Source organism: Tyto alba, unplaced genomic scaffold, assembly GCF_018691265.1.
Source record: "Tyto alba isolate M040663 unplaced genomic scaffold, T.alba_DEE_v4.0 Super-Scaffold_1000006, whole genome shotgun sequence".
NCBI classification, from domain to species: Eukaryota; Metazoa; Chordata; class Aves; order Strigiformes; family Tytonidae; genus Tyto; species Tyto alba.
In genome coordinates this window covers 8,164,898-8,192,653 of record NW_024881272.1, presented here as the reverse complement: position 1 = coordinate 8,192,653, position 27,756 = coordinate 8,164,898, and the positions used below count along the sequence as shown (strand labels likewise).

Below are 27,756 nucleotides of genomic sequence, written 5' to 3'. Positions count from 1 at the left end.
GTGTGAAACGCTCCTATAGTACCTCATAGTGCATGTGATCTGCCTACGTGCTCCACGGTTATTGAGAAATAACCCTTCAAGCCCTGGATAGCAGTAACTGGAGTCTGCTCCAGGTTGTCTAATGGCTGTGCTGAATTTGTGCTGGTTGCAGGGAGAGCTTAGTGAGACTGATGCTTTAACTTCTCTGTTTCTGAGCCCTATTGCTTAGTCACTAGCATATAAACTTTGGTGGTGGTTTGGACCAGTTTTCCCTGGTGCCCCTTGTTGAATTTAATCGAAAATTTAATACCTGTTGAGGAAAGGAAAACCATCCTCAAAAAAAAAAAAAAAAAAAAAAAAAAGGCACTCTGCCCTATAGTAGCTGGTCCATAAGTGGGCAGTTTAGGTGGTTCATGTTACTGATGCCTTTAAGTGCCTTTAACTAAGACTGGTTAAATGCTTTCCCAGATGCAGTAAGGTGGTTGAAATAGGGCACGTAAAAGCACAGAAGTGTGTGTGTTTTGGGGGCCAGGAGACAGAACTGGAGGCTGAGAAGAGCTTGTGACTCCTTGGTATGTGGGTAAGTTTAGGATAAGGCCCAGATCTTCTGGTTCCAAGAGCTTTATCCACTGCTTGCTGCTAATCAAATGGCAGGCTGTGGTCTAGGTGGACTGGCTAAATTTTTGTGGTTCTAGAGTGCCCTCTGCTCCTGCAGGGCTTCCATAGTTCTCACCACTCCGGTGACTTCAGAAGGAGCCGCAGTGTGCTGCTGCAGGTCCCTGTGAAGAGACAAGCACTTGCCAGAGCTGGAGCTGATGTGTTGCTTCCATCAGAACAGACCTCACTAGAGCTTCCAGTAGATTGGGATAAAAATTGACTAGCCCTAAACTGTGTCATACCTAATGATTTTTAAAGACACAATACTGAAAATGTCAAGTTGGAGCTACAGGGTACCTCCTCTTTAGAAATACCAAATTCTCCCCTGGAGTCTTTTCACATCTCTAATGTTTTCACTTATTCCTGACTGAAGTCAGAGTGCCACAACAATAATAACGTTGTAGCAAATTCTGAATTGCTAGAAACGCACAGCTTGCGAACTTATGAGGGACAGATGCCACTATTTCAGTGTCGAGTGTCCCCAGAGATAGTAGAAAAGAAGAAAAGAATTTGAGACAAAATATTCTGAAAGAAGGCTTAGGAGTAGTTACCTTTTACTTCAGAGAATGTCAGTCCAGAATTTTGATCAGAAAGTAGTAACTGGTGGCAACCCAAAATACGCAAGTGCTGACACGAATGTCTTTGTAGCTTGCTGAAATTAGTGCATGGTTTGCTTTGAAAAGCTACCTAAAAGAAATTCTGGAAACATTTAGTTGCCTGATGAACAAATCTGTATTTGATTCTTCTTTCAGTTTGGCTCTCTTGATGCTGCCAGAGATTAAATTAAAATATGTGATAGTGTCTTTGTGTTCGTTCCAGTCATATAAAATTTTGTACTGTAAGATTTTTTTCATTCCCCAAAGTATGCTAATGAAGCTTTGACTTGACATGTATGGCTACTGATTTGACTGTTGATTTCTTTTCTTTCAGCTTTGCAGTGTATGGATGATTCCAAGCCATGTGTTAATGAGGGAAAGTGCATTCCGTATCAAAATGGTACAGGATATTGCAAGTAAGTTGGTTTAATTTCTAATCAGTTTGATTACTGGTCTTCTGTCATTCAGGGTCCTAGCCAGAAAGGAAATGTGAATTGTTAAAGTTTTCTTATTGGGTGCATTCAGCGTAACAGTTTCAGCACAGTTGGTGTTTCCTGATCATGCATTAGTTTTTACATGCTAGATTTTTGTAACATAAGAAATCTGGAATTTTTGTTCAGATTTTTGGGTTTGAATCTTGTCAGTTTGATTTCTTTGCATTAGGTTAGGAAGCAAGGCCAAAGCGACCATAGAGGTAAACTCTGTACCTTGCTTCCAGCCCCACAAGTTAAGTTGGAACTTGCTCTCCATCTTACAGCTTGCCTGACTTTATAGAGTTTCAGCCCCAATTTGAATTTTTATGAGGTTTTTCAGAACTGCTCTGCACTCTGAAGTGTGCCAGTTCCCTTCCACATGCTGAAGAGCAAGTAATATGTGGGAGCTGCAAAAACAAACTAACAGAAAATCCCCACACACACCCACATTTGACTTTATCACATAATTGATTTTGGTAAATGTTGACACCCATCTTCAGTGGTGCCTTTTCTTTGCTGCTGCATGGAAAGCTGATCAGCCAGCAGAAGCTTTGGTGGAGTGTGTGGTATCTGGAGAATATTGTATCTATCGAAATGCAGTTTACCTTTTGAACTGCAGTATTTCCATTTTTTTTAAATAAAGTGATATTTTGCAAAAAGTCAAATTGTCCTTGTTTGGCAGAGTTTATTTACTATGACTGCAGTAAATGGATTATTTTCTAAACCTTGCTTACTTCATCAGTGCAAGTTGTGCCATTTTCTAGCAAGCTAAGTCCCTCTTCTTAATGCTAACATTCTTGAAATATTAGTGAATTTTGTCTTGTTGTTTTAGGTTGGCTAACACACAGCTCCACTCCTCACCCTTTTCTACACATCCATCCTCCCTACTCACAACCTTTAGTTCTTTCTGTTAATGTGGTGCATAAAACTCGATATACTTAAATTGCACCTGTGGCACACAAAGGGGAAATCATAATCTAATTTGAGGTTCTCAGTTTCAAATCAATACCTGGTGTGCAGAAAGGCCATAGAAAGGCAAATGTGTAACTTGTTATTCCTTGTTGTTGGTTTTTGTCTTTGTGTTTTTTGTTTTTTTTTTTTAATTTTTAACTATTACTGCCTCCTAGTCTTTTCCCTTCCATCGCTTTATATTGCTGTCAACAGAAATAAGCTGCCCTTCTGAAAAGAAGGCCAGAACTTTTCCTGCTTTTCACCTGTATTTTAAGACTGAAACAAAAAATTGTGTGATACTAGTAGGTCTTTGACCTATACTTAAGTGTGTTAGTCTGGAGCCAAAGTATGTGGGTCACGATGAAGGTAATAAACAAGACTGGTGTTGAGGTTCCTGCCGCTTGTACCTTCCTAAGGATGTCTTCTCCAACTTGCATGATCCTCTTGACCATGTCTTAGACTGTAAAAAAAAAAAAAAAAAAATCGTTTAGTTGGTTCATCTGATTAACTTCAGTATTTGTAATGCAGTCTAAGTCTTAACACATTTCCCTTATCACAGTGGCAGCTTTGACCACTCTTACATGTTTTTTTTTTTTAGCACACACAGTTATTTATAATTCTAATGTTGCCTTCTTCCTTTTTGTGCAAAGTCTTCTTGCAGGTCTTAAGCCAACCCTGCCTTCAAGTAACAGCTCAGTCCCTTTGCAGGTGCCAGAGTTAATTGGAAAGGTTAATAGAGCCCTGTATATGTCTGTTTTCTAATTCTGGCTCAAGAACTGTTTTTTGCAGAAATGAAGGAAAAAATAGCAAAACCCCCACTCGGTTATGGAGAGTCTACCTTTAACAGGCTGATTCTTAGCATCCTGTTTTGGTTTTAACTTTTTTTTCTTTCCTGTACTATGAGGAACTCTGAATAGGGGAACTTTCTATCTGGTGTAGTAACCTAAATGACTTTCTGAATTTTTGATGGCTGTAAGAGTAGGAATGTTTTGTTCAGGAAACTGAACTTATTACTAAAGCAAGTGGCTTGGCGTCTAGCTCTGCAGGATCACTCGCTGATGAGTTAAATCTCCACCCCTTCCATTTTTTCAAGTTTTCAGCAGTACTTCCTCTGCTGGGCAGTAAGTTCTTATAATAGGCTCTCTTCTTCTTCCTGTACATCCTCTCGGCCAAGTTGTTTGTTCTAGCCTGTGGTCAGTCCATCTAGTTAATCTTGCTGTCTGTAAGAAACAAGCAAACAGCTGAGGGAGAACCTGCATCAGAGATAATCATATGTGATGAATAAGACATGAGTAACGTAAGCACTGATAAGCAAAACAACTAGTCTAGGTATTTGGCAAAGCAGTGAGTGACAGCTTAGTGCTGAAACAGCTTGCTTTGTCAGAAAATCCTGTAGTGTCTGCTCCATTGAAAGAGAAAGCTAGTTTTCTGCTAAGGAACCTTTATTCTGGTGCATCTGGCTTCTGTTATGGGAGCAGCGATTGTGACCCTTGTAAGGAAATCAGAGTTGGATCTTTATCAGATTGCTCTTGTGAGTGCCCCATATGTAGCTCTGTTCCCTGGTGACGCTGATGGCTGTCATTTTGTGGCACTGCTTGATAGAATTACTGACTGTCTTTGACCTTGATTTTATATTTGGAAAATTACACATTCTTGTGTTTGTGCCTTCCAAGGTCAGAATTTTTGTTTGAGAGATCTTTCTACACCCATTCAGTGACTAGTGTGGTGAAGATGCAGACCCTGTTCCAAGGAATACGGCCATATCTGCAGCAGCAGTACAAAGGAGACCAGTCCTGCCAAGCTTTCTGGGTCCTGCTTTGACAAAAGCCAGTTTCAGTTTGGGGTTTGGCTTTGTGTTGCATTTTTTTTTTTTTTTTTTTTTTTTGTTGTTGCTATGGGTTCATTTCCCTGCCCCCCAAGCATCTTCAGGCAGCCTTTTGCACATTGAGGTGTTAGGCATGAGGGAACCTTCTTGCATACTCTCATATCCAGCAGAGAAGCAGGATAACAGTTGCTTAATGCTAATTGTGAGCATCACAGGAAAACCTCTTCTCATCCCCCTGCTGCTAGATGACTGGAAAAGTAGTAGTAGGAAGAGCCTGGGGGATAGTACTTGTTAACTTGGAGTATTTCTGCAGTTGCAGGCAGGCTGAGAAGGTGTGGGTACAGGGAACTGTTTCAAGGACAAGCAGAGCATAGATTCTTGGCAACGCTGCCTGCTGTTTTCTGAGCACGAGAGTCGGCTCTGCTGCAGGCGGTGTGGGACTGGGCAGTCCCTCTGTGCTTGGAGTGGGGCAGGGCCCTGAAGTGGAGAGTATCTTAACTGGTTTCCCCACATTTGGCAGCTGTGGCGTCTCCCAACTTCCCTCCCCTGTTCCCCAGTGGCAGGGAGCAGAAGCAAGACTGTGCCAGGGAGAGAAGCAGAAGTGAGAAGGGAGGGAGTTGGGGTAGGGGTGCCCCAAGCTTTAGGGAGGAAATTTGGCCTTGCTACTTCTCGTATGTTCTAGGTTTTTAAGATTGGATTTCTTGACCTTAGGACTGTTGCACATCGTGTGACCAGAAGGGATATCGGTACCTCTGTATGAACCAAAGTACTGCTTTAACTCTATTGTCTTTTGCCGGGTCCTGATGGTAAAAAAAAAAAAAAAAATAATAGTACGGTTGCAACAATGGCTTGTTGGCCATGCTTAGTCAAAAGCGGAGACTGCTGGAGTTGGCTGATGCCAAAAGGACAGTCTCCTTCAGCATAACCTTTCATGGCCAAAGCTGTTGGGGTCTGTGCAGCTTTATGTGGTTCTGTGTCTCTTTAGTGAGCAGTGTTTTTCTCATCTGGTGCAGAAATTTGTGCCCAATTTTACATTGCATGATATAGTTTTTACCTCTTACCTGCAGAGCGGCAACATCAGGACCTCCAAAGCATGCTAAACTCAAAAGCAGCAACAGAATGGCTGTAGGGGGGGCTTCTATCTCAAGTCTAATCCCCTGTAACTCCAAACCCCTTACAAGGTTTTTGACCTACCTTTCTTTCCAGCTGGAACTTCATAAATGAATTTTTAACTCAGATTTAAGAGGACTTCTGGGGCTGAAGGCAAGATCCTAGACTGCAGATCTGCTTCCGAGACTGTAGCAGATATCTCCTCAGTATCTATCTCAAGAGACTAATCACTCCTAGACCAGTGAATGGGGAATACCCATAGGAGACCTTGTAGCAGGATGAGGTCTGAGAGTTTTTCCAGAAGAGGCTAAATGCAAAAGTTGAGAAGTCATCCCTTTCTGAGAATGGACTGCCCTTTCCTGTTTCTTTCTGTCTCCTTTCAGAAGTTAAAGGAGACCCTAGAGACCAGGGCAGAGGAAAAAGGGGAGAGTACACACACTTTTAGCTTCAAATCTGGGAACAGTGGTGATTTGAGTCACTCAATCAAAATTCTCTATTGTGATTTACCTGTACAGACCAAAAGCTGTTCAGAGTGCCAATGGTCAGAAAGAGCTCAACTAAGCCTTGCCCGTTCAGACTTGGGTTGCTGTTACTCCTCGGTACACTGTGGAAGCACTTTCTGTGGACTAGAAACAATAGCTGTGTACTGCTTTAAACGCACAGCAGAGAGGCCGTCCCATCCCACAGTTTGCATTCAAAGTATGACGCATAAATGGGAGCCTTGAGACATGGGAAGGAGCGTTTGTAAAGCTAACCAGAGAATCCTGTTCTCCCTCCTGAGAGAAGGTGTAGGTGTGGGAGTCAGAACCTGGGAGCCAGAGAGAAGCCTGGTTAAAATCTGTAGCAGAATAGCTGAGACCCTTCTCACGTTAGTCATCAGACTGCATTTTTTACCCCCTCTGTTGAAGCATCTTCCAATCAAAGTGAAGGGAGTGTTGGGTTGAGGGGGGGGAGAAGCAAGACTACTAGGAAATTCTTCCCTTCACATTTTAAATTAAAACCATCTGCTTCCTTCTGTGCATCTCCAGATGATATCTCTGGGCCTAAATAGGAAACTCCCATGAAAATCAAACATCTGGAAGACTGGTTAAAGCAGTCTATAAGGTGCATTTGAAGAGGCTGTCCTATGAATGTGCCCAAGCAAATACAGTACGGCAGATGAGGAGGCTTTTTCCAACAGGCCAGACATTTTCCAGAAGTCTTTTGAAACTAAGTATTGGGAGGTAACTTCAATGTACTTTTGTGGCAGAAGGGCCAAAAATGCAGCTTTTGTGAGTCTTCTACTTTCACTTTGTAGCCTTAGGTCGTTAGAGTGAATGTGGCTCTGTGGATTTGTGGATACTTCAAATTTGGATAAATACCTTCATTTTGTTCTTACGTCTCTTGTTTAGCTCTACGAGAGCCTGAGCTAAGGCAAATGCAGGCTGGAGCTGAAAAGGAGGAGGGGGGAAAAAAAAAAAAAAAAAGGGCTGAGCTCTGACTAAAGTATTTGTGCTGGAAAGTAGCCCAGAGAGAGTAAAGGAGAAGCTTTAATTAGAAGCAGCTGCATAGCTGATGCAGCCCACAGGACATTTTCCCATTTCAAACCCTCTAGCTTTCAGAAATCATGATTTGAATTAAGTTGTATGTGAAATTTGTTCTTAAAAGATTAAATTCCTGTTCAAGTAGGTTAAGAGACCTCATGTGCTTCCAGAAAGTGCCAGAACAAACTTCATCTTCCTGTTTCTGTTTCTGAGTGTTAGATGGAAAACTGAGGAAAACCAGTGGCTTTTATTTGGAAAAGATTCGGTTTCCTGTTCTGAGCATGTCATTTGGAGCTGACACAAGCTGCTACAATTTTAAGCTGCTCTGTAGACAAGTGGCTCTTTTTTTCTTTTCTCTCCTAAAGAAAACTTGAAAGGGTAGGTTGGGATGAGAGCAGAGCAGGGGTGGTGGGAAGCTGGAGTTGCTGTTGAGGATAATCATATCCTTTGAAGAAGTCTGGACTTAAACCCCACTTTTTCAGTGTTTGCCTCTATTTTTAGAGAAACAATGCGGTGCCCAACATGAATCAGGGGCAAATATTTGCAGTTTTGTCTACACCAACATTTAGAACTAAATTACTAGTATTTGTGCCTAGAAATGTTGATGACAGGAGACATGGTCGAAAATCTGGACTGTAGGTTTTTTGTTCTTTAACATTCAAAAAGGATTGCACTGAATTGCTGGAGGGGAAAATTGCATAACTGTGTGACCAAGCCCTTCTCCAGGAGGAGAACAAAATGGTGGGCACAAGGGCTGTGTGTACCTGACCTACCATCTTCCCACAGGCAGGCACGTTCCCTCTGGCATATTCTGTAAGGCTTTGTCCTTCCAAATATGAAGAACTAAAGTTAAAAGAGCTTTTGCTGTTCCCTGCTGGAGTGCTCCCTCATGTTTTTCTGATTAGCCTCAGAAGATACCAGAACAAGCCTGGTCTTGGAGTGCTCTTCAACTTTGTACCAGAACATTTGTGTACAAAATGCTGGGCCATTTGTGGGTGATGGTTGTGAATGTCATCTTAAAGCACAGCTCTCAGCTTTCCTTTTAAATCATACCAGCAATAATCTTAATCAGTGTTGAGGCTCCCTCTTCCCTGTTACCTAGAGGCACAGTTAAATGCACCTTCCAGTATCCCTGAATGTTGGGTGGGTGGGAGAGAAGGTGTTTTTTGGTGGTTTATTTGCTTGTGGACAAAACATGAGATGTTCCTCTAGACTTTCTAGTTTTTTTTTTTACAGCCTTCCAATGAAAAAGCACTTTAGGACTTAACTTTTAGGTGTGTTTTGGTTTATTTTGTATTTGTTGGGATGGTGCGTAGTGTTGGAGGACCTCTTGTTTGATGAGATGTCCTCATTGGGATTCTCTGAAACTCAGGTTTGTTGCTCTTTCTTTCATGATAAAGAGAATAAGTGCATGGCCTGTGCCTGCTGCTGTTAGTCTGAGAAGCTTGGTGTACTGCTGACGCTGAAGACAGCTGAGCTGCCCAAGCCCCCTCTCATCGCTCATGGTGGAGAAACCAGAAGAAATCCCTATGACAAAATCTTGTAAGACTTCTGGGACTGAAGTTCAATTTGACTTTACACATTCATCAGCTGCATCTAGATGTCCAGAAACATGATTTAACTGTAGTTATCCAGACAGTCTCCGAGCAGAGCTAGCCAGTGCACCGTGTGCAGGCTTGAATGCCGTGGGAGTCGAGCCGTCCTCCAGCTTCTGGCACAGCCGTCTTTGCTGGGTGCCAGATTTCTATCTGATCGAGCGCCTACAAAGCCGTGCTGTAGCCCGCTGGCGTTTGGACTGATTTCTAGCCCATGTCGAGGAGGGATTTGGGATGTGAAAGGAAGCCTTATAGAACTGCCGTGGTGTAAGCCCAGAATACCTGAAGATTGCCTCTTGAGTGATATGGCAGCGGCTCGCACAGACTGGCAGCCTTCAGCTGTTGTACTGAGGATGGCACAAGTGAGAGGATATTCTGCAAATGGTATTGTCTCAGGATTTGATTTCTGTAACTTTATTAATTCCTCCTTGCCCTGCAAAAACTCTTCTTTCATGTCTGTTCTTGGGTACAAAGTTGAAAGTATTAAGGTATGGTGAAAGAAGTCTAATTTGGGTGTGGGGAATGGTAAATTATGATTATGCACATCTGTTATATGACTTTCCTGGTTTAGACATATGGCTAAAGCTAGTTAATAAATTTTAACATGAGAAAAAACAGTTGTGGTCATCTAGTAATGACCCCTTGCGTAACTTGGATAATAACCTCTCTGAATAGCTGTGTTTGAACTAGCGTGCATACTCTTTCTTAAACAGCCAATCCTGGTGTTCTTTTAAACAAGCATGAGTGATGGAGGAATTCCACTGCAACCTTAAATGCTTTGTTCCAGTTGTTTCTCTCCACTGCTGAGAGACTGTAAGTCTGTGAAGACAAAGATATTACTATTTTGAATATGAATATATCTGGCTCGAACTTTTAACTATTCAGTTCTGTTATCCCTGTACCTTCTAGATTGGGAATTATTGTTAAATCTGAGTTTCTTTGGGGGTACTTGGAGCTTTTGATTAACTATCTCTTTCCCTTTTCCCTTTGATAAATAGACTGAGCCACCTGAGATTTTCATTGTCAAGAGTTTTCTATTAATCATTACTGTTGGCTTCTTTGAACTCTTTTCAGCTCTTCCTTCTTAAAGAGCAGACATCAGAACTGATGTAATGGTCTGGTCATGGTTGTGCCACTCAAGTATCAGGTGTAGCATAATCTCATTTACTCCTACTTGATATTTGCTGCTTGTACATCTAAAATATTCCTGGCCAAACTATCACACTAGAAATTCATGTTCAGTTAGGAACCCCCAGAGCAAGTATGTCTTTCCCAGATCAGTTTTGGGGAGGATGCTGTGTATATTTTGTTTCTGGATGTATGATTTTGCAGTGCTGAAGTGCACTTTGTGCTCACTGCCTTGTTAAGCAGTTCATGTTACTACTCTATATCAGGAATTTGTCTTCTCTCTTACCTACATGTTTGACCTGCATTGGATGTTTTCTGTTGTTATTCATTGATAGAAGTGTTGAATAGCATAGGAACAAAGGCAGATCCCTGTAGTATTCTGTCTAAAACACAGCTTCATGGCTTTTCTTTGATGTTTGAGATGGATTTTAAGGCCTATACAGTTAGGTGTGTTTTATTTGTTTGTTTTTAATCCACCATACACTTTTCAGTGTCTAAGGAAAAGGCAGTCTCTTTACTGTTATGTTCTTGTCTGGGTGCTAACTAGAGACTGTGTATTTCTTGCAGTTGGGCTCGCCTCCCTTTGGATTTGAGTAACTCATTGATTTAATAATTGTACCTATCCTATTCTGGAACAAAATATCTCTAATGTTCACCTCTGATTTTTTTGCAGTGAAATACATGTTCTCTCAGGCTGTGTGTATCATGGGTTATTTACCAGTGAAAACATGCAGCTGTGCACTGTAGAAAAAACTGCAAGTGGATGGTCCTGTTCTGTACGTTAGGTGTTATTTTTATCCAGCATACACTCTTGCAGCTTTCTGCTACCTGCAAGAAGCAAATGGAACTGTGAGTGACACAAAGGTGGGGTTTGCAGGCTTGCTTGCCTGGGTCCTATGTCTCTGGAAGTTAAATGGAAAATCTGTAGTACAAAGGCCAGCTAAAAGATGGATTACAGCTGACAAGTGTAGTCAGACTGTATTGACATAAGTTTAGGTTAGAGAGAAATAACTGCAATTATTCTGCAATTGCAGATCTTTGTATAAAATATTGCCCTAGCTGTAGATAGTGTATGTGTACTCGTTTTTCTGTGGGAGACAGAGGAACAATGACCTTGCCGTTAGGGTGCTAGCCAGGGGCGTGGGAGACCTGACTTCAGTGCTTGTGTTGCTAGTTGAGTGCAGACTTCAGCATGTCACAGTCCCAGATGTGCTTATCAACATGAGGATAACAGTATATTCCTGTCTCATGGGAGCGTTGTGGCGAAAGATCTGCTGTGGATCTTCAGGCCCTCAGACATTGCATTTGTACAAGGTTTATAAATATTTTGGAAGATGGGTAATACCCGCTGGTGTTAATACCTGTTACTGAAACCGCTTGATTTTCTTCTGAAAAAAAGATGCTTATTAGAATGGGAGTAGGCGCAAGGAATTAGTTGTTACTGGGCAGTTCTTTGACTCTTAGGCTTTTACTGCAGTTTTGAAGAGAAGTGCAAGAATAAGTTCTTGCATCTGATGTAACCCTGAATGTATGCAGTATTTATTTATTTATTTTGTAATGAGCGATTTCACAATTTGAACTTAAGTTTTCAGTGCTGTCATTTAGGGCAATCCCAGAGGAGGGCCTGTTACATCTGTGACGTTAGCATTTGGGTCTGTCAGTGTTACCATTAACTGTGGCAAATTCCAAGGCTTTCGGTGGTCATGGGACTTCATTCCTGGTGTCTTCCCAGGACAGCAAGGCTTCAGGTGAATGTGCCACAAGTAACTTCTTCTCTGTTGCAGGTGTCGAGAAGGCTTTCTTGGAGACTACTGTCAGTACAGGAACCCCTGTGAAAGCAATACCTGTAAAAACGGGGGAACTTGTGAAACTACGTCTCTGATAGGAAAGGCTACCTGCAAATGTGCTCCAGGGTTCACGGGAGAAGATTGTCAGTACTCTGAATCGCACCTCTGCTACGTGTCCCAGCCCTGCCTGAACGGAGGAACTTGTCATCCCCACAGCCAGGAAACGTACGAGTGTGTCTGTCCTCCAGGTTACACAGGTGGGATTCTGTCTTTGTACCTCCAGATTCCCTTAGTTGTGAATTACTTCATCCTGGAACGTTCTGGGGCAGTCATAATATACTCTCAAATTTATTAGCTCCAGGACAGGAAATGAGAAGTCTAAATGACTTCATGACCAAAAAAAGCAAAGGGGGGTAGGGAATCAAGCTCCCTACCCTTTACACGTAAGCAGAAAGACATTTAGATCTTGTGGGGTTGTCCATGTGGGAAAACTGAGTGCAGAAGCTACTTTGGAGTGGTTGTTATGCTTTGAATTCAGAGTCTACCTTCTAGAATAAATGAAGTAAACTTGGCCAGCAAAATCTTTCTTATGGGAAAACTATAATTGGGTGCCTGAAGGGAAGCATGGAAACTCACTCCTTTCATTCTTGAAGGGGACATAGTAGAAGTGGCTGTCAGGGTCTAGTATGATTTCAGGTCATGGGTTATTTTTATAAATCACAACCTTGTATCTTGCTGCCACCCTGTAAATAAAATGTTCTTGTGCTGTAGCCACACATGGATTTTTTAATTTCGTTTTCTGTAAAATGCAGACATAACTTTTCCTGTAATAATTTTAAGATTTAGTACACCAATAATTTTGAGGGACCATGAAGGAAATACTATTTTCCATAGAAATAACTTCTTACTAATAGAGTGCTCTGTCTTGATCCTACAGGAAAGGATTGCCAGTGGATTGATGCCTGTACATCTCAACCTTGTGCCAATGGAAGTACATGTACTGTATCTGGAAATAAATTCTCCTGCGTCTGTCTACCTGGCTACACTGGCCAGAAGTGTGAGATAGATGTGAATGAATGTGCCACACCAGGCCTCTGTAAACATGGTGGGACCTGCGTCAATTTGCTCGGTTCGTTCCGATGCCAGTGCAAGCCGGGCTACACAGGGCATCGCTGTGAGAGTGTTTATGTGCCGTGTTCCCCATCTCCCTGTATGAACGGAGGAACTTGCCATCAAACAAGTGACTTCACCTTTGAATGCAACTGTCTGCCAGGTAAATGCTGCTTCTTCGCAGTGCTTGGTTGTGTAGTCTTCTCACTGCGTTACTGTCTGTTCTTCTGAAAACTTCTCTTGGAGCTTCTGTGAGATACTTGTGTAATGTAAGGTTGAAAGGAGAAATCTCAGCAAGGCAGGGAGCTCTGCTAGGATGTTAATTTCTGGGTGTAAGGATTTCATAATGTGGAAGGGAAGAAAAGGGAAGAAGGCAAGGAATGGCAGATTTATCTGGAACCCAGTTAGAGGCAAGAATCAAATAGGTAAGAATTGTACAGTAGATTCAAGGACATTAGGGCAGCATCTCCTAATGCCCATTTGGAATCCGTAATGAACATAAACCCCTACAAATACATGGGTTTGTGTCAGTAAAGGCCACAGTTAACTTCAGTGCTTGAATGAAGATCAACATTTGTCTTTTTCCTTTCCAGTCTTTACTCTTAAAACATACTAGTTCCTATTCCCTTACCTTTTCTCCTCCAGGTTCTCCAAATCCTATGAGATATCATTTCCACCTCACCACACCCTTTTTGTCCTATTATACCTCCAGATAAATTATGGTTGCTTGTTTTCTGATGCTGTTAGCTGTCCTGAGTTCATCCACAGCTGGGATGACATGCTTGCTCAGGGCTGTGCTGGGTTTGTGTGTCAAACTGGGCCCCAATCACCAAGGTACCCATCTTTACAGATGACCATATGTCACCTGGTTGGGACCCTGATGGTCTCATGCTGTTCTGCTCCTCCCCATCCACTTGTTATACTGACCATGGGACAGAACTTGTTGTTTTCATATATCAGGGGCTTTTTAGGCTGATTTTTTTTTTTTTTTTTTTTAACTGAGTAATTCAACTCCATGGGAAACTGATTGTTTGGAAATGCTTTTGACTAGACTTCCTACTTAAGTGTATTGCAGTTTGGCACGCGAACACTTGGTGTGTGGTAATCTAGAAAAGTAAACTCTCTTCCCTTAAGCATTTCTCTATTGTTACTTATGTGAAAGATGTAGCTGCCATATACTGTTTAGGATGAATGTAGAGTGACTGCGTTCTCATGAGGATCATCTGGAGTCATAGGTATGTGCGGAAAGAGCATTTAGAACTCAATTTGTGAAAAATACTCTCTTTTTAGAGACCTTTATCTTGAAGCGTTGGCTCAAATGACCTTAAATGTACATTACCAACCTTAGCTAGTGCCTGCACAACAACTTTCTGGGCTGTCTGAGCAAGCATGTGACTTTCAAGAATTTAGGAAAGTCGATCTTAAAATAGAAGGATGTATCATCTTTATTTTTATGTGAAAGCAACCATTTCTAACTGCGCTTGAAGAAACAGTGCTTGAACATACAGGGTCTTTGAAAATGCTGTATCTTAATTGACAGTTGCTCTCAGGGAATTTATTGCTTTTCTGCTTTACATCTTTTAAAAATTAAATTGTAAACTAAGTAACTCTGGATTAACAGGATTGATCAGAAATTCAGAATTTGCTTAGATCTGGGTAGCCAGTTTAAGCAGTTTGATATCTCATGCAGAACAGTGTGGTGGGGGGAAGAGGAAGATGAAATTTGAAGGACTTGATCTAAAGCTGATAAGACAGTTCGATTTTGTGAACCTTACAGGGGCACGAGACTGGGTAGGAGCGCATTTTCCCTTAGACAAGTGTGTGGGCTGGCTAAACTATGATCAGGAAATGAAAATGAGATTACTATAGTAACAGCTACACACCCACACTGCTCACACACGTTTTGGATTATTAGCTGCTTTTTTGGACTTGTTGTACAAAGGGTACAGTGGGGATGAGTTAATGTGGCTTTGAGAGCCTTCACTTCTGCATTTCCTGTATTTGTTTAAATTGGCCATGTTGTTTTGCTAGCTTCATTTTTAAAACTAATCATTTGAAAAACGGCAAAAAGAGAGGTTGAAGAGGCCAGGATTCTTACATTAAACTCTTTGATAAAGGCAAGGCACCCAGTCATTTCTTCCCCCTTACAGTCAATCATGCAGCATGAAATTTCTGAAGTGTTGGAAAAAGTTCTGTCTGGGAAGGAAAGGTCAACAGAGAGAAGAGAAATGGTGGTCTGTCACACCCAGGGAAGATGTGAACAGGGCCTGCTCAGCTGGAAGAGAGTGCCAAGAGTATGAACTAGAAATTCCTCTTTAGACTCCTTCTCTGAATTGGAGCAATGCCGATGATTCTGTGACTATAAATGGAATTACTCTACTCCTTCCTTCTGGACGGCCTTAAGATGTTACCATAGCTCAGCGTTATGGCCGTAGAGGCAGTTACATCTTGAACTGCTGGAATGGCTTTTAATGTGATTTTGCATCTTGTGACCTGTGACACTGCTTTGAAGAAACTGATTGTGCCCAAGCAGCAATTTAAGCATAATTGGGTTATTCCTGGACTGGTCCCAAAATAAGTTCTTGTACTTCTTTTTTCCTGTAGATGTTTTCTTCTTTGCTTTTGAGTGAATTTAATTTTTTGTAAATACAGATACATGAGAATGAGAATTTGAAAATACGAAAAAATCCTACAACCTGGAGTTACATTTCATAGCAGCTTTTTCTACAGTAGTGCAAGTACTGATTGCTCACGTTGTAGTCAAGCTGTTTTTTTTAAATTCTCAGGTTCCCATTTCACTTGTGGATTTACCAAACAAATCTTGCATTAGGTAATTCATGAAGTCATGTGTTAGAAGAGGTCAGTGTTTGGTGGCAAGTGTAAGTGAAGAGTTATATATACTATCAGTATTGCATCTGTATGAAAGGTAACTTGTTTTCTATCCATCTAGCATAATCCTTTTTCTTCTGGGCTTTGATTTAGATAAAGATTGTAGGTAAGTGAACATGTTAGGTCAATCATTACAGATAGTCATAGTAAAAAAAATTACTTCTGTGAAAGATAGTAAACCTGAAGCATTAGCAACTCATTTAAATATAAGAATGAGCTTGTAGTTATAAATACTTAACAAAAAAGGAGTTCATTTGGCAACTAACCTTTAATGGAATGTTAAACAAGTCAATAGAGGAAGCTCTTAGCTGGGAAAGTGATTGTTCATTGTTATCCATCAAAATAATTACCCATTAACTAAGATAAGGACCCTAGGGAATTCCAAGGGCTTGTTCAGGAAACGATCTGTCAGGCTGGAGCAGGCTGTTTATGAGAGCTGGAACACTTCCTGGGAAGAGGAAGTAACCTCGCACCGGCTCGTAGCGGAGCGTCCCGCTGTGCAGCGCGGTGAGCATCCTGCGCGGGATCTGACGGGCAGGCCGAACTCCCCGTGGTGGGGAAGACCCTGCTTGCTGCGATTTAGAGATGAGCTGCTCCCTGTGGGGTGTGAGGTTCTGCATGGCAGCAGTCCTGGCCTACCAGATGGCATGCGTGCCTCTCCGCCCCGGGTGAGTGGGCTCTCCTGCGTGGAGTGGCCCATCTCGCGTTTGTGTCAAGAAGCTGAACGGTTGGAGTTGGATGCAGGCAACTGCTGTCGGGCACCTGGTATGCAGAACCCTACTTCCATGTTAAAATGATGCAGGTCAGTTTTAGCACTCTGTGTTGAGATCCCTAATTTCTTGTCAGCGCGCCCTAAATCTGGCAATAAATTGATATTTTTGTTCAGGTATGATTTCCTGTCCCCATACCTAATTGGTCCTGCAGAAAGTCTAAGGTGTAGTAGGTTAAAACAAGCTTAAGGGTTAAGATTTGGATGGAATTGGATACAGTGCTCTGGGATGGGGTGGAGATTTCAGATGACATAAGAGTAAAGTTTTCTGCTTGTGTCTATCTGTGTACTAGAGGAAGAGCAACACACAGTTAGCAGTGGGAACGCTTTTCCCCTTGAGATTCTCATTCCTTAGTTTAATGTGCTTGGAGATACGGAGCAAAAGTCAGGGTATGTATTGCAAACTGTTCTCTTGGAGGGAGAAAGGAAAGGACAACATGTGAGTCCCAGCGCAGGGGGGGACAGGAAACAGAGTCAGGTGTCCAAATACATCAAAACAGTGAACTCCCAGGCTTTCTGGAAAAGAGTCAGGCTATGTGAGTGCAAAAGTGGATACTGGGACCCAGCTTAGTAAAAGCTGACATGTCTCAGAGCAACTTCATGCTTGTAGTGCTCAAGCATAGGTATGTTGGCTCAGTCAACCTTGGGTCTCAAGGACTGATTTTTAAGAATGAAAGCTAAACTTTACTGAGACAGTTTTATTTACGACTTAAGCAGTTTGCAATATTGCAGTGTAAACTGGACTTAAAGAGGACACAAAAATTATGCCTTTACAGCTTTTAGATTTTCTGAAACTGAGCCAAAGTTGTTCTTCATAGTAAGACAAATTTAAAGGGAATTTGGGAGTCGGGAAGTTACCAAAAAGGAAACTTTTGTCTTCTTCAGCTGTGCACTCAAAATAGTGGCATCTTCACCATTTCAACCCTTCCTGATTCTCTTTCCCTTGGAGATGTCTTTTGACTGAGCATACTTGGCTGTGTGTTATTTATCTTAAACTTTTTACTACATTGCTTTCCCTCCTGCCCCTCCTTTTTTTTTTTTTTTTTTCAGTAAACTCTTTTTTGTTTCTATTCTACTGTCACTAGTGGTATCCTCCAGCTTTTAGTGTGGGATTAATGGTTTTCTACATTTGCGTGAGATGCTTGAGGACCATTTCTTAGATAGTATTATAGTGGGTTAAAACATGAAAATATACAGTGGCTTGGTGAGATTTTAGTATTGGAGTGACTTCCATGCTTTATTATTACTCAGAATCATTAGGCCACATTAAACTTGTGTGCACTACAGTCAGACAGTTTTAAAGAAATGCCTGCTGTCAGGAATTTGTTTACTAGAAAGTAGGGTAGGTCTTCATATTGCCTAAGCTGAAAGGATAAGAACTTAAACCTTTCACATTTGTGGTTCTGGGTGTATTTCCATGCTGATCACATTGCTGGCATGAGTGCAATCTGTGGTCAGTGGGATGATTCTCCTCAAGCTGAAAAGCAGACTGATAGGACACCCCTGTGTTTTACAGCCTTTAGTCATTCATGATAGCTTTATACAGTTTTAAGCACAGTGATCTGATACTAATTGTATTCCTTGATAGTTGTTTCTCAGCAGCTTTTGCCAAGAAGGCACTGCTGTGATGATTAGGATTCAGACTAGCCATGTTCTATTTCCTCTTCATTTTAACCTTCCTTACTGCCATGAAATTTGCAGGGTTTTGGGGTGAAGGTGGGAAAGGCTTTGAAGGAAGAGGGTAACATTACAGGTCTGTCTTTTTTTTTTAATGTTGAATCTGTTCTTCCTTTCTGATGGATGCTAATGCCCGTGATACAGATTGACAACAGCACTCCGCATCTGACTCTCACCTGTAGTATTGAAGAAGTTCAAGAGATGGGAATGCATACGAATCATCTCAAGTCTCTTGAGGGTAGCAGTAGTCTGGAGAAGCTGCATCAGCTTTACAGAGTCAGTCTCATCTGCCACACAGCATGATCTGTGTTGGACCAGATGTTGCTTTGAGGGTCTGTGTGACTTGACGCAGATATTATGGAAGCGCCTGGAATAGGGCATCAAAAGTAGAGGGGTTAAAGCATAATTTTGGATGAGAGCACTGTGTCATGTTAATATTACATTCCAAAGCAGTGAAGAGGCAGAGCTGATGTTTTAAATTAATGTGTGTGTTCTGGAATCATTTGCTTCATCTATATTAGTATGCATCCACTTGTGCTTTGATAAATAGCTCTCTCATCCAGCAGAAATGGCAGGTTTATTTAATGAAGCATGAAGTAAATCAGGAAAAATCAAAGGGAAAATTCATTATTGACGACTTCCTTCCCTAATGTCCCCACTTCTCCTTATTTGGAAGGAGAGGGACATCTAGCAAGGATATTTTGCCAGCGTGGCTACGTTCATTAGGAGCCTTGATTCTTTCTTTGGGGAAGGGTGTCTGGTTTCTTCTGCTTTTCAGACAGAGCTTAGTGTGTAAGCATTGCTTGGGTGGTAGCTGATTTGTTGATTGACTGATTATCTAACACTGAAGAGGGCCAAATCAGGAATTGGGAAGCTCATTTTCAAATGATAGATGATTTTTCTTTGACACAGCCAAGGCATATGAACTGTGCTGAGGTATTGAAGTGAATGCCAGGCACTCTTCTGCCATGGGAAAAACTTGCCCTAGCTGATGCTTTTAACTGCTACTTGGTGGGCAGTGATGAGCTTACGTCATAGTAAGCTGAATGTCTTGGTCTTCACTTTGTTTGCTTTGAGTGACAGTGCTCATTAGTCACTTAAATAAAAAATACCCTTGTCTTTTTGGTTGTGAAAACAGTTTTGGCCATCTACCCACAGTAGTAGTGTTTTAACTGTGTAATCTGACCAGCATGCTATCAGCAAAGGCATTCAATGAAGACTCTGCTCAGTGTGCTAGATTTAAAGTTCATCAGGATTATGTTAACAGGGCAAGTGTTTAAGAAAAAAAGAAGGAGCGAAGGTGCATGAAGGGTGAATTCCCTTCAGAAGGGGCTGGAAACCCATTTCAGTTTGCTGTGTTTCTGCTTTGTCCAGGTTTTGAGGGAAGCGTCTGCGGGCACAACGTTGACGACTGCCCAAATCACAACTGCCAGAATGGGGGTATATGTGTGGATGGTGTGAACACGTACAATTGCCGCTGCCCACCACAGTGGACAGGTATGTACTACGAAAAACAAATGCAGGACTTCTGGCCTTCACTGAATGTATAACTGGAGTTGCATATGGCTGAATGCAGCTCCCGTGTGCCTTGTTCTGCGGTCTTGGGGGCAGATGTCAGTGGAACCCTTGAAAGAAAATCGTTTGCATCAAAGCCATCACGATGGAGGGCAATTTCCCATTGCACCAGGAAGTATTCCTGGTTTACATGCGCTCGGGTTTGTCAGGCAGGTACCGTGATTCTTGAGCCACAATACAGTGCGACTCTGGGAGCTGCACTTCTGCTTGTATGGATTACTTTGTAAGAGGATATGTGTGTTCCAAAAGTACAAAACAGGGCTTTGTTATTACAGGTGGGTACATATAGTGGTGTTCTGCTGATATATTTGGGGATATTTTTAACTTGGGATAATGATCCTCGTGTAGGTAATAACACAGCCAAGGAACAGGGTAAATGTGAAGGGGGGGTTAGGTGGGAGAAAGGGAGGGAAGAGAAATATATGTATGGGAAGCTTATGTTTTTGCTACTATTATTTTCCTGATGTGACTGATTTTTATCTGGAGTTCTCTGACTAGCAAAGCTATTTTTGCTTCAGAGATGAGTCTGCTTTACTCTGAGTCTGTAGTGGGAAAAAGTGAATTTCAAGAAAGTGTTATGCATGATGTAAAGAAACAGCTTACAGGAAATTCTGTATCATCTTTTGTCACAAAATGTCTTCAAACCTCAAAAATAAACAAATACCTCCGGTTTTGGGGTGGATTTTTTTGAGTCATACTAGTCATTCTTAGCTGGCACGCTTTTTCAGTTGAGTATATTTTTGTCCTTCTTTCAAAATCATAGGTAAAAAAACAGCCCGAAAACTGAGGTATGGACTCATTATATTTTGCCTTACATAAAATAAATTGGGATGCTTGTTTTGGAACATAATCTTGAGCTAGTTCCTCAGGTTTTGAAGAACCTTTAGCACATTTTTCTCTGTATTGAGAAAATATTATGTTTGAAACCAGAACATCTGCAGTGATTAGTAGTTCAGACAAACACACTGTGAGGAGTTTGACTGCTAGAGACCAGAGGTTTCATACTGTTCTACCTTTTTTTTCCTCAAAGAGCATGATTCTCATTATAAACTGGTCATTATTAACTGCAAAGAAGGCTGCTATTTAAGAGCCCTCATTAACTTAAAAAATTTATATATTCTTAAATTAAGTTAAAACCACATAAGAGAGTGAAATGCACCACTTCTTGCATAGCTCTTTGAAACCAGGTATGAATAGGAGAAACTGAGTCCCTCCCTTAATGAGGAAGTACCCTTACTTCTATACTGCTTCTCTGTCTGTGTGTTATTAAAGCCTGCAGAAAGTGAAACCTGCAAAGGAAAACATGGAGAGAGCTTTGGTGTGGAGCCAACAACCTGTCAGTGACCCTTAAAATCTTGCTCCATGCTACAGAAATTATAAACCTTGTTATGCCTTCTAGTATCTCTCAGTAGTAAATTAATCTCAGGTTTATTCTTGAAGCATAGAGGATATGATGGATCATGAGTGTGTACAGTGTGAGTATATAATCTACAATGGAATATTTTGCTTTGTGAAGGCATTGTAAATTTAGCTTGTTTTACAGGATTTGGGTGGATAGCTGCTGTCAACTAGGGATGACTTCTACAACTCACCTGGAAGAGACCTTGGTGGTAATAGGCTGTGATTGTGTTTTGGTTTTGTGGTAGATTGTCTCTCTGATTAACCACTGAAATTCTTTGCAATGCAGTTGTGGTGGTTCTGTCTCTGAATATGGGTTCTGACTAACTAGTATTGGGAAAAATGGTTAGACCTGTGTTGTGGCCTAGTCTTGTGCCATCTTCCTTCTGTGTGGACAGTCTCCTGAAAACCTTGTGTTGATGAAGATGATGTAGCTTCCCTTCAGTGAAACTCAGGAAAGAGAGAGAACTCCCTAAGACTTATGTTCCCATGGTTTTCTAAAACAATTTAATGGAATGGGCTTTCTGAGAATTTCCTTTGTTTATGGTGAAGTTAAGGCTGTTGGTGCAACAGTGGTTTTAGATGATGGCTTCTTGAGGCCATTGGCTTTCTAGATTTCAAGAATCAGGTCAGTTTGGAACTAAAACTGGTCTCACCGTTTCAAACAGCCAAGCTGCTGTTTCCTAACAGTAGATGTTAGAACCGTTGGGGAACTGAACTCTCTTGTCTGAAATGAACAGTGCCAGTTTTGATATTCAAACTAAAACATGAGTAACTTCAGAAGTAGCTGTGTATGTTCACATTGGTATGTCTGACACTTGTAGGGCAGTCGCTCTGTGCGTGCACAGGATGCCTTAGTGATAGCCATTCTGCTGCAGTGTGACTGCTGATTTGAGCATCTCTGCAGGCTGAAGGCTCACGATGGCAACGGAGGGCTGTGTTTGAGGCTTTCTCTATGCTGCCTTGCTTGAAAGACTGCAGTGAAATGTGCTTGGGCAGCTGGCCTTTAAGAATTCATTTATTGTATCTGTAATATTCCTTCTGCCCAATAAATGTGTATTCAAATGATGTTCCACGACACCCCAGAGTCCTGTCCAGCTCCCCAGTGAATGCAGCACTGTGGTGCAAGTGGACAAACATCTTGCAAGTCACCTGAATGCTGCTTGTTCTAACGTGGTCCTGCAGGTCATCCCAGCGGTGACTCTGCTCTGTCATCTCAGTAGCATTTTCTTAAATGTTTCTCTGAATGGACTTCAGTCCCTTTCCTGCATCTTCAGTTAGAGACCAAGAACGTGCAAGATAACAGTACACATCCAGCTTGGAGCCATAAGGCAGAGCACAAAACGGGGAAGGTAGACAGAGAACTACGAGAATAGTTTGGAGAGATAAATTTTATCAAGATGAAACTGCAGCTGATGCTGACAGGAGTAAACTACAATTAAAAAAAGGAGTTATTCGGCAATAAGGAAATGTTGTGTAAGCGCAGGTCCATCCTTTGCACAAACATGGTTTATAACATTGTAAATCATCTCTAAGGTAAGTGAAGAGGGGAGAGCTGAGCAAACAACTCTTTTGGAGTCTGTCCTGATAAATGCTTATAGCCCAACAGTGTCGAACTGTGGGAGTGAACACTTCAGGAAATCAAAAGCTTCCAATGAGACCTTGAGGCTAGAGGACATTGTGTGCTGCTTAAAAAAAAAAAATTAAAAAAAAGACACAAGTATGCATGCTTACTTAAAAACATCAGCCAGAAGTGAAAGGATGTTAAAATTTCTAAAAATACTTAACAGTGTAGATATGCTGTCTTCATAACAATTCTGCAGACTCTTCTTTCAAATAACCTTGGAGAAGTTTAAATGGGTCTGTTTGCAGTTTTAGTCTTTATTTAATCTTTGTGCTGTGGATGATGATCTAGCATGTTTGTTAGTGTAGTTTGTGCTTCACGTTGTAGAGAAACCAGTCCCATTCCTTGCTAGAAAAATCAAGAAGTTGTACTACATCTGATGAAGAATAGTTTTGTGTAAAGTAATATTGAAGCATCCTTTACTGAAACAGAATCTGTCCCGATTCCTTTTGGTAACCATCTGCCTCTTGTAATTCCCTAACAGGTGGTAGACTGGACTACATAACTACACATTTTTTTTAAATGTTTTTTTTGCTTGCTACTAGAATCCAGCTTTTGAGACACTGTTTACTTTCGTTCTAATTTCCTACTCCTCAAATAGAGCTCACTGCTCCTTTTTTGTTGAAGTGCGTGCCTTCTCTTTCTCATTTTGCTGCTTTTTCCGGAAAGATAAAATCTTGACTTTCAGAAACAATGACGAGAAATTCCTGCTGTCACTAATGTTTTTGTCACCCTCAAAGTTCTCTTATTTCATATGGTTATAGTGATTGTCTTGCCAGTTAGAAATTTGAGGTCGACAGTCTTGGATGTGTTTCGGTGAAACTGCCCCAGATCTTTCCTGTTGCTGAATGTTAACTGATTTGTTTGTTTGAGGATGATTTTTTCTTGTCCCAGGTTAAATCCTTTGTCAGAACCAGTGTTTCTTTCAGTTGCTTCCTTTCAAGGCATCATTGCTGCAGATGTGTAAGAAAGCTCACCTTTTCTTGGAAATGGATCAGGATGCTTTTGAGAAAGTTTGAAGTCTCTTTTTCCTTCCTCTGTGCATGGCAGGCCAGAGAATTGGGTGTGTTTAAAGTGCGATTTGAGTCAAAATTAGCCAAAAATCCTGGCTAATGTCTATGCTATGTAAAGACTCTATGCTGCTGTTCTGCAGCAGTTAAACCAGCCTGATGTGGTCTGAGGAAGAAGGTGTCTTTGCCTTTTCTCCCTGTGCCCAGCCACTCTTCCCGTTCCCCTGAGCTGACTCTGGTATTTGTTGGAGCACGGAGTATGCCATTTTAACTCACTAATCTAGTAAAAAAATCCAGTCCGGCTGCTTTTTTTTTTTTTCTTTTTTTTTTTTTTTGGTCTGGGATCAGGAATTAAAATTCAGAGAGTGGTCTCATGGGTGAGTGGTTGCAAAGGAAGTGATGGCAATCCATGGCTGTAAAGTCATGTGGAAGGTTAGGGTGTCCTTTCACAGGACATGGTGAAACCATCTGAGAATTTAAAGACTGCTCAGTCATTCCAGACTATAATTCATAGAAAGAAACCAGGCTTTGTTTAAAATGCACCTGTTTAGTCTGTTGATCTAACTTGTGCAGCTTTGTGTCAAGAAAGATGACTTGAGAATTGGGGTACTGAAGTGATTAACAATATAAAATGCTGTAAATGCTTTTGTTTTTCTTGGCTAAGAAGGACTCCTACCTCACTGGGGAAAGCTTGCAGTGCTTTGGAGGATCAGCTTGAATATATGTTTGGCCCAAATCACCTTTCAGGAATGGCACCCAGCAGAGATGAAGATTTGTATCCTCCATTGAGTTAAGTCCTTTGCACAGTTTGCTCCTGAAGAGCTACATCAGGAGTTGTGGGATGAGTCTCTAGGCTTGGGGGACACACTGTCCACGCTCAAGTGGGTTTTGGAAGATCTACATCATAGTGCTTCAGTTGCAGGCTTGGCCTGCTTGCCTCTTTTCATTATTTCTAGCCCTGTGGCTGGAAAGGCGAGACTCCCATGGCAGTTGTATTTATTTAGGCTTTGTTTTCCCCTGAAAAGGGGGCTCCAGTGAACTGTGTATTTAAAAATCTAGGCGACCTTTTGTCTCAAGGGAAGCACAGTGTGCTAACAGCTGACTCCACCAAATAACTCCAGCATTGGGAGCTAGCTTAAGAAGCAAATGTTTGTCTTGAGCAGAAAAGCTCTTCAGGCAGCAGGGCTATGCTTTTTAATTAAAATAGCCGTTAGCTTGGTCATATGCTCTTAAACACTAGCACAAGGGTTACTTTTTCTGCAGAGCTTTAGGCAGGAATTTCCAAAGGGGTGAGTTAAGGGTTCGATTCCTATTTAATTAGAGTAATATTTGCTCCCTACCTTGGTTTTCTTTGAAAATCCCAGCCTTAAACTCTGGGCAGACGTGACTTTTCTTTGCTAAGAAGGGAGGATAAACATCAAAAGGCTAATGTTTAACATTTTTATGTAAGATCGTATGCTCTGGTATTTTGTTTTTTAAAACTTTCTTTGCCAAATACCACTTTCCTCAGCTTCTGTATCACAAAGTATCCAGTAACAAGTCATGTTAACTTGGTGTTTCAAAAAAAACTACTGCCTTGCTTGGAATACTTAGATGCTCAAAATGTAGAGGTACTAACCCTGATGCTAGGTGACATGGATCATAAACATTGAACATGCCAGTCTCCTAAATGATGGCATATACATCCTTACTATTTTCTGTAGAGTATTGACTATTACTTGCCAGAGCATGCTGTCAGGCTTGCACTCCTTTCTGATTCTGGTTGGTATGCACATACATAACGTGCAAAGAGCAGTCTTTACCTTTGTATTCGTACAGGGAGGCTGGGCCAGCCTCCCGCGGGAAGTGCAGCTATCTTTCCCAGTGGCGTAGCAATGGTAGACTTTCTGGTGCTTTTCCAGACTTTATTAAAAAGCACAGTAGCCTCTTTGGTACTGGCTGAGATCCGTCTGTGCCAAACTTGGCAGGTTGGCTGGTGATTTGCTGTCACTACGGTAGTATCTCCAAGAGACAGCTCTCTGAAAGAGGCCAAGAGGGATTATGATTCCTTTTCTTCTTTCTTGTTTGAACTGGCAGATACAAAGGGAGCAGGGAGCATGTGGCAGCTTCTGGAGCTGGCAGCTCTAAGTTTGAGTGTACGAATGATTTGAAGCACTGGACATAAACAAACTTTGTCCTGGATGTTCTTTGTTTCTCTTCTGATACTTGATCCCAATGTTGTGCAGAGCAGATTGGTTTCAGAGGCATTAAAAGTTACACCATTAGTCAGTACCTTATCCAGTATGGATTCTGGAACACCTACCACAACCTCCCATTTGTTTTGTGCTGCTTTCCATTTCCTAACAGCAAGCCTTGGTTAGGAGGTAGCTGTAATAAAACACCTGAGGTGCTAACAGCTCAACTGATCTGATGACAGAATGACAGCATTCAATTTAGACCACGCTGCTGCGTCTTCCCTCGTGCCTTTGGTGACTTTCCAGGCCGGGAAGTACTCGTTGTGATCAAATGTGCCAAATAATCTCTTGTGGAGCTGTCTTTAAGTTTTCAGTACATCTTGCATGTGTTTGGCACCGAAACAAAATAAGCTAGACTATGCTGGTGAGGCTGGGTTTGTGGATGTGTGCTGTGAGACTGGGCTAATAGGTAACAGTTATTTTATCTGCAGCTGACTTGTTTCTGGCAGTATCTGTCCCTTCCCTTGTACTTAGAATGAGGTGATTTGTCTTTGGATAATTACTAAAGATGTGTTGCTGAGATAGCTTGAGAATATGAAGTTTTTGTTGTAAGGTTTGGCTCCAACTGTTACATGATCTTTTCACTTGTTAGGTATTTCCCTGATTCACTGGATTTTCCAGAGGAAGTAGAGAGAAGGGCAACGTGGAGAGTAGCTTGGTGAAGTGTGTTTCCTTTCAGTTAATTCTCTGCCCTGCTGTTGTCCCCAGTCATTTCACCTGCCCCTGCCATATGAAATCAGTCTGTCATTAGCTCATCACTAATAATTTTTAATTAATTTGGTTCTGTTCATTCGTATTACTGCCTCTGAAGAGCTCTGTCAGGACTGCCCTCTCTACCCAATAGTCTGTGGGGAGTGATTTAGGGCAGTATTTAATGGATCAGGGCGTGTGTAAGTCTCTTAAAGCCCAGAGTTTTGTATTTTGGGGGTTGTAAAATCCCTTGTAAAAGCCCATTAGTTCCACTACATGCTTCCCAGTGTGGTTATGAAATTAAACTCTTTTCTCCACCATATTAGTCTAAAATAAACACAGATGTTTACTCTGCTTGCTACAATTGTAGATTAATCTTCAATTGTTCAAATTCTATATTAAGATCTTATATCTTGGATGGCATTTGACATCACACAAGATACAGTAGATCTATTGAAGAAAAAACCAAAATCCCAATACCTGAGCTTTGGGAATGGTTGCTACTGCTTTACTGCTCTGTAATTCTGTATTTCAAATGAGAGAAAGATGCTGTGAGATCCTGGGGAAGGAACGCTTTTTTGAGAGCTGTGGTACTTCTCACTTCCTTAGAAAACCCCTGCAACGGGAGAAAATACTTGGCTTCAGCCTTTTTTTTCAGGAGAAACTACTGTAATACTTAAGCAGGAAAACTGTTAAACACACATGCAACTGGGGGCACTTTTTGCAGCTATAAACAGTGCAGTCCATTGAATCGTGTGTGTGCCTGAAGCCATCAGGCTGGAGAGCAGTGGAGCTGAAAGCAGCAGTTACATTCGTCCGATTGCCTGCAGGAAGCTGTGGAGATGGCTGTGTTGGAGACTCCGGAATTTGGATGTGATCTGGACATCATGCTTGACATCCCTTTCTCGCAGTATTACCTTTTTAATGCTCTGGATGTTCTTGTCTGTATAAAGGTGTTGCTTCTTTCGGAGAAGTTTGAAGCTCTTTGCTTTGAGATACGTTTTGTCTATAAAGCGAATTATATAAATGATCAAATATTTTCATTTGTATATTTTTCCATGTGCTGTACCTTTCCTGCAATAACTGTTGTATTACACTTTTTATCATCTGTCTTTCTGCCTTTGAGTAACAATTGCTTTGTAAGTCTCTTATGAAA

General features: G+C 41.5%; 1 protein-coding gene across 1 annotated transcript in view; it reads left to right on the top strand.

The window, feature by feature from the left end:
- The window catches only part of NOTCH2 (notch receptor 2), an 87,804-nt gene that overhangs the window by 8,637 nt on the left and 51,411 nt on the right, over window positions 1-27,756 (top strand). Inside the window, exons 2-5 of the mRNA XM_032998544.2 lie at window positions 1,567-1,648; window positions 11,622-11,881; window positions 12,562-12,897; window positions 19,444-19,566. Of these exons, the coding sequence (XP_032854435.2) occupies window positions 1,567-1,648; window positions 11,622-11,881; window positions 12,562-12,897; window positions 19,444-19,566 (801 nt within the window). The remainder of the gene's footprint in view (window positions 1-1,566; window positions 1,649-11,621; window positions 11,882-12,561; window positions 12,898-19,443; window positions 19,567-27,756) is intronic.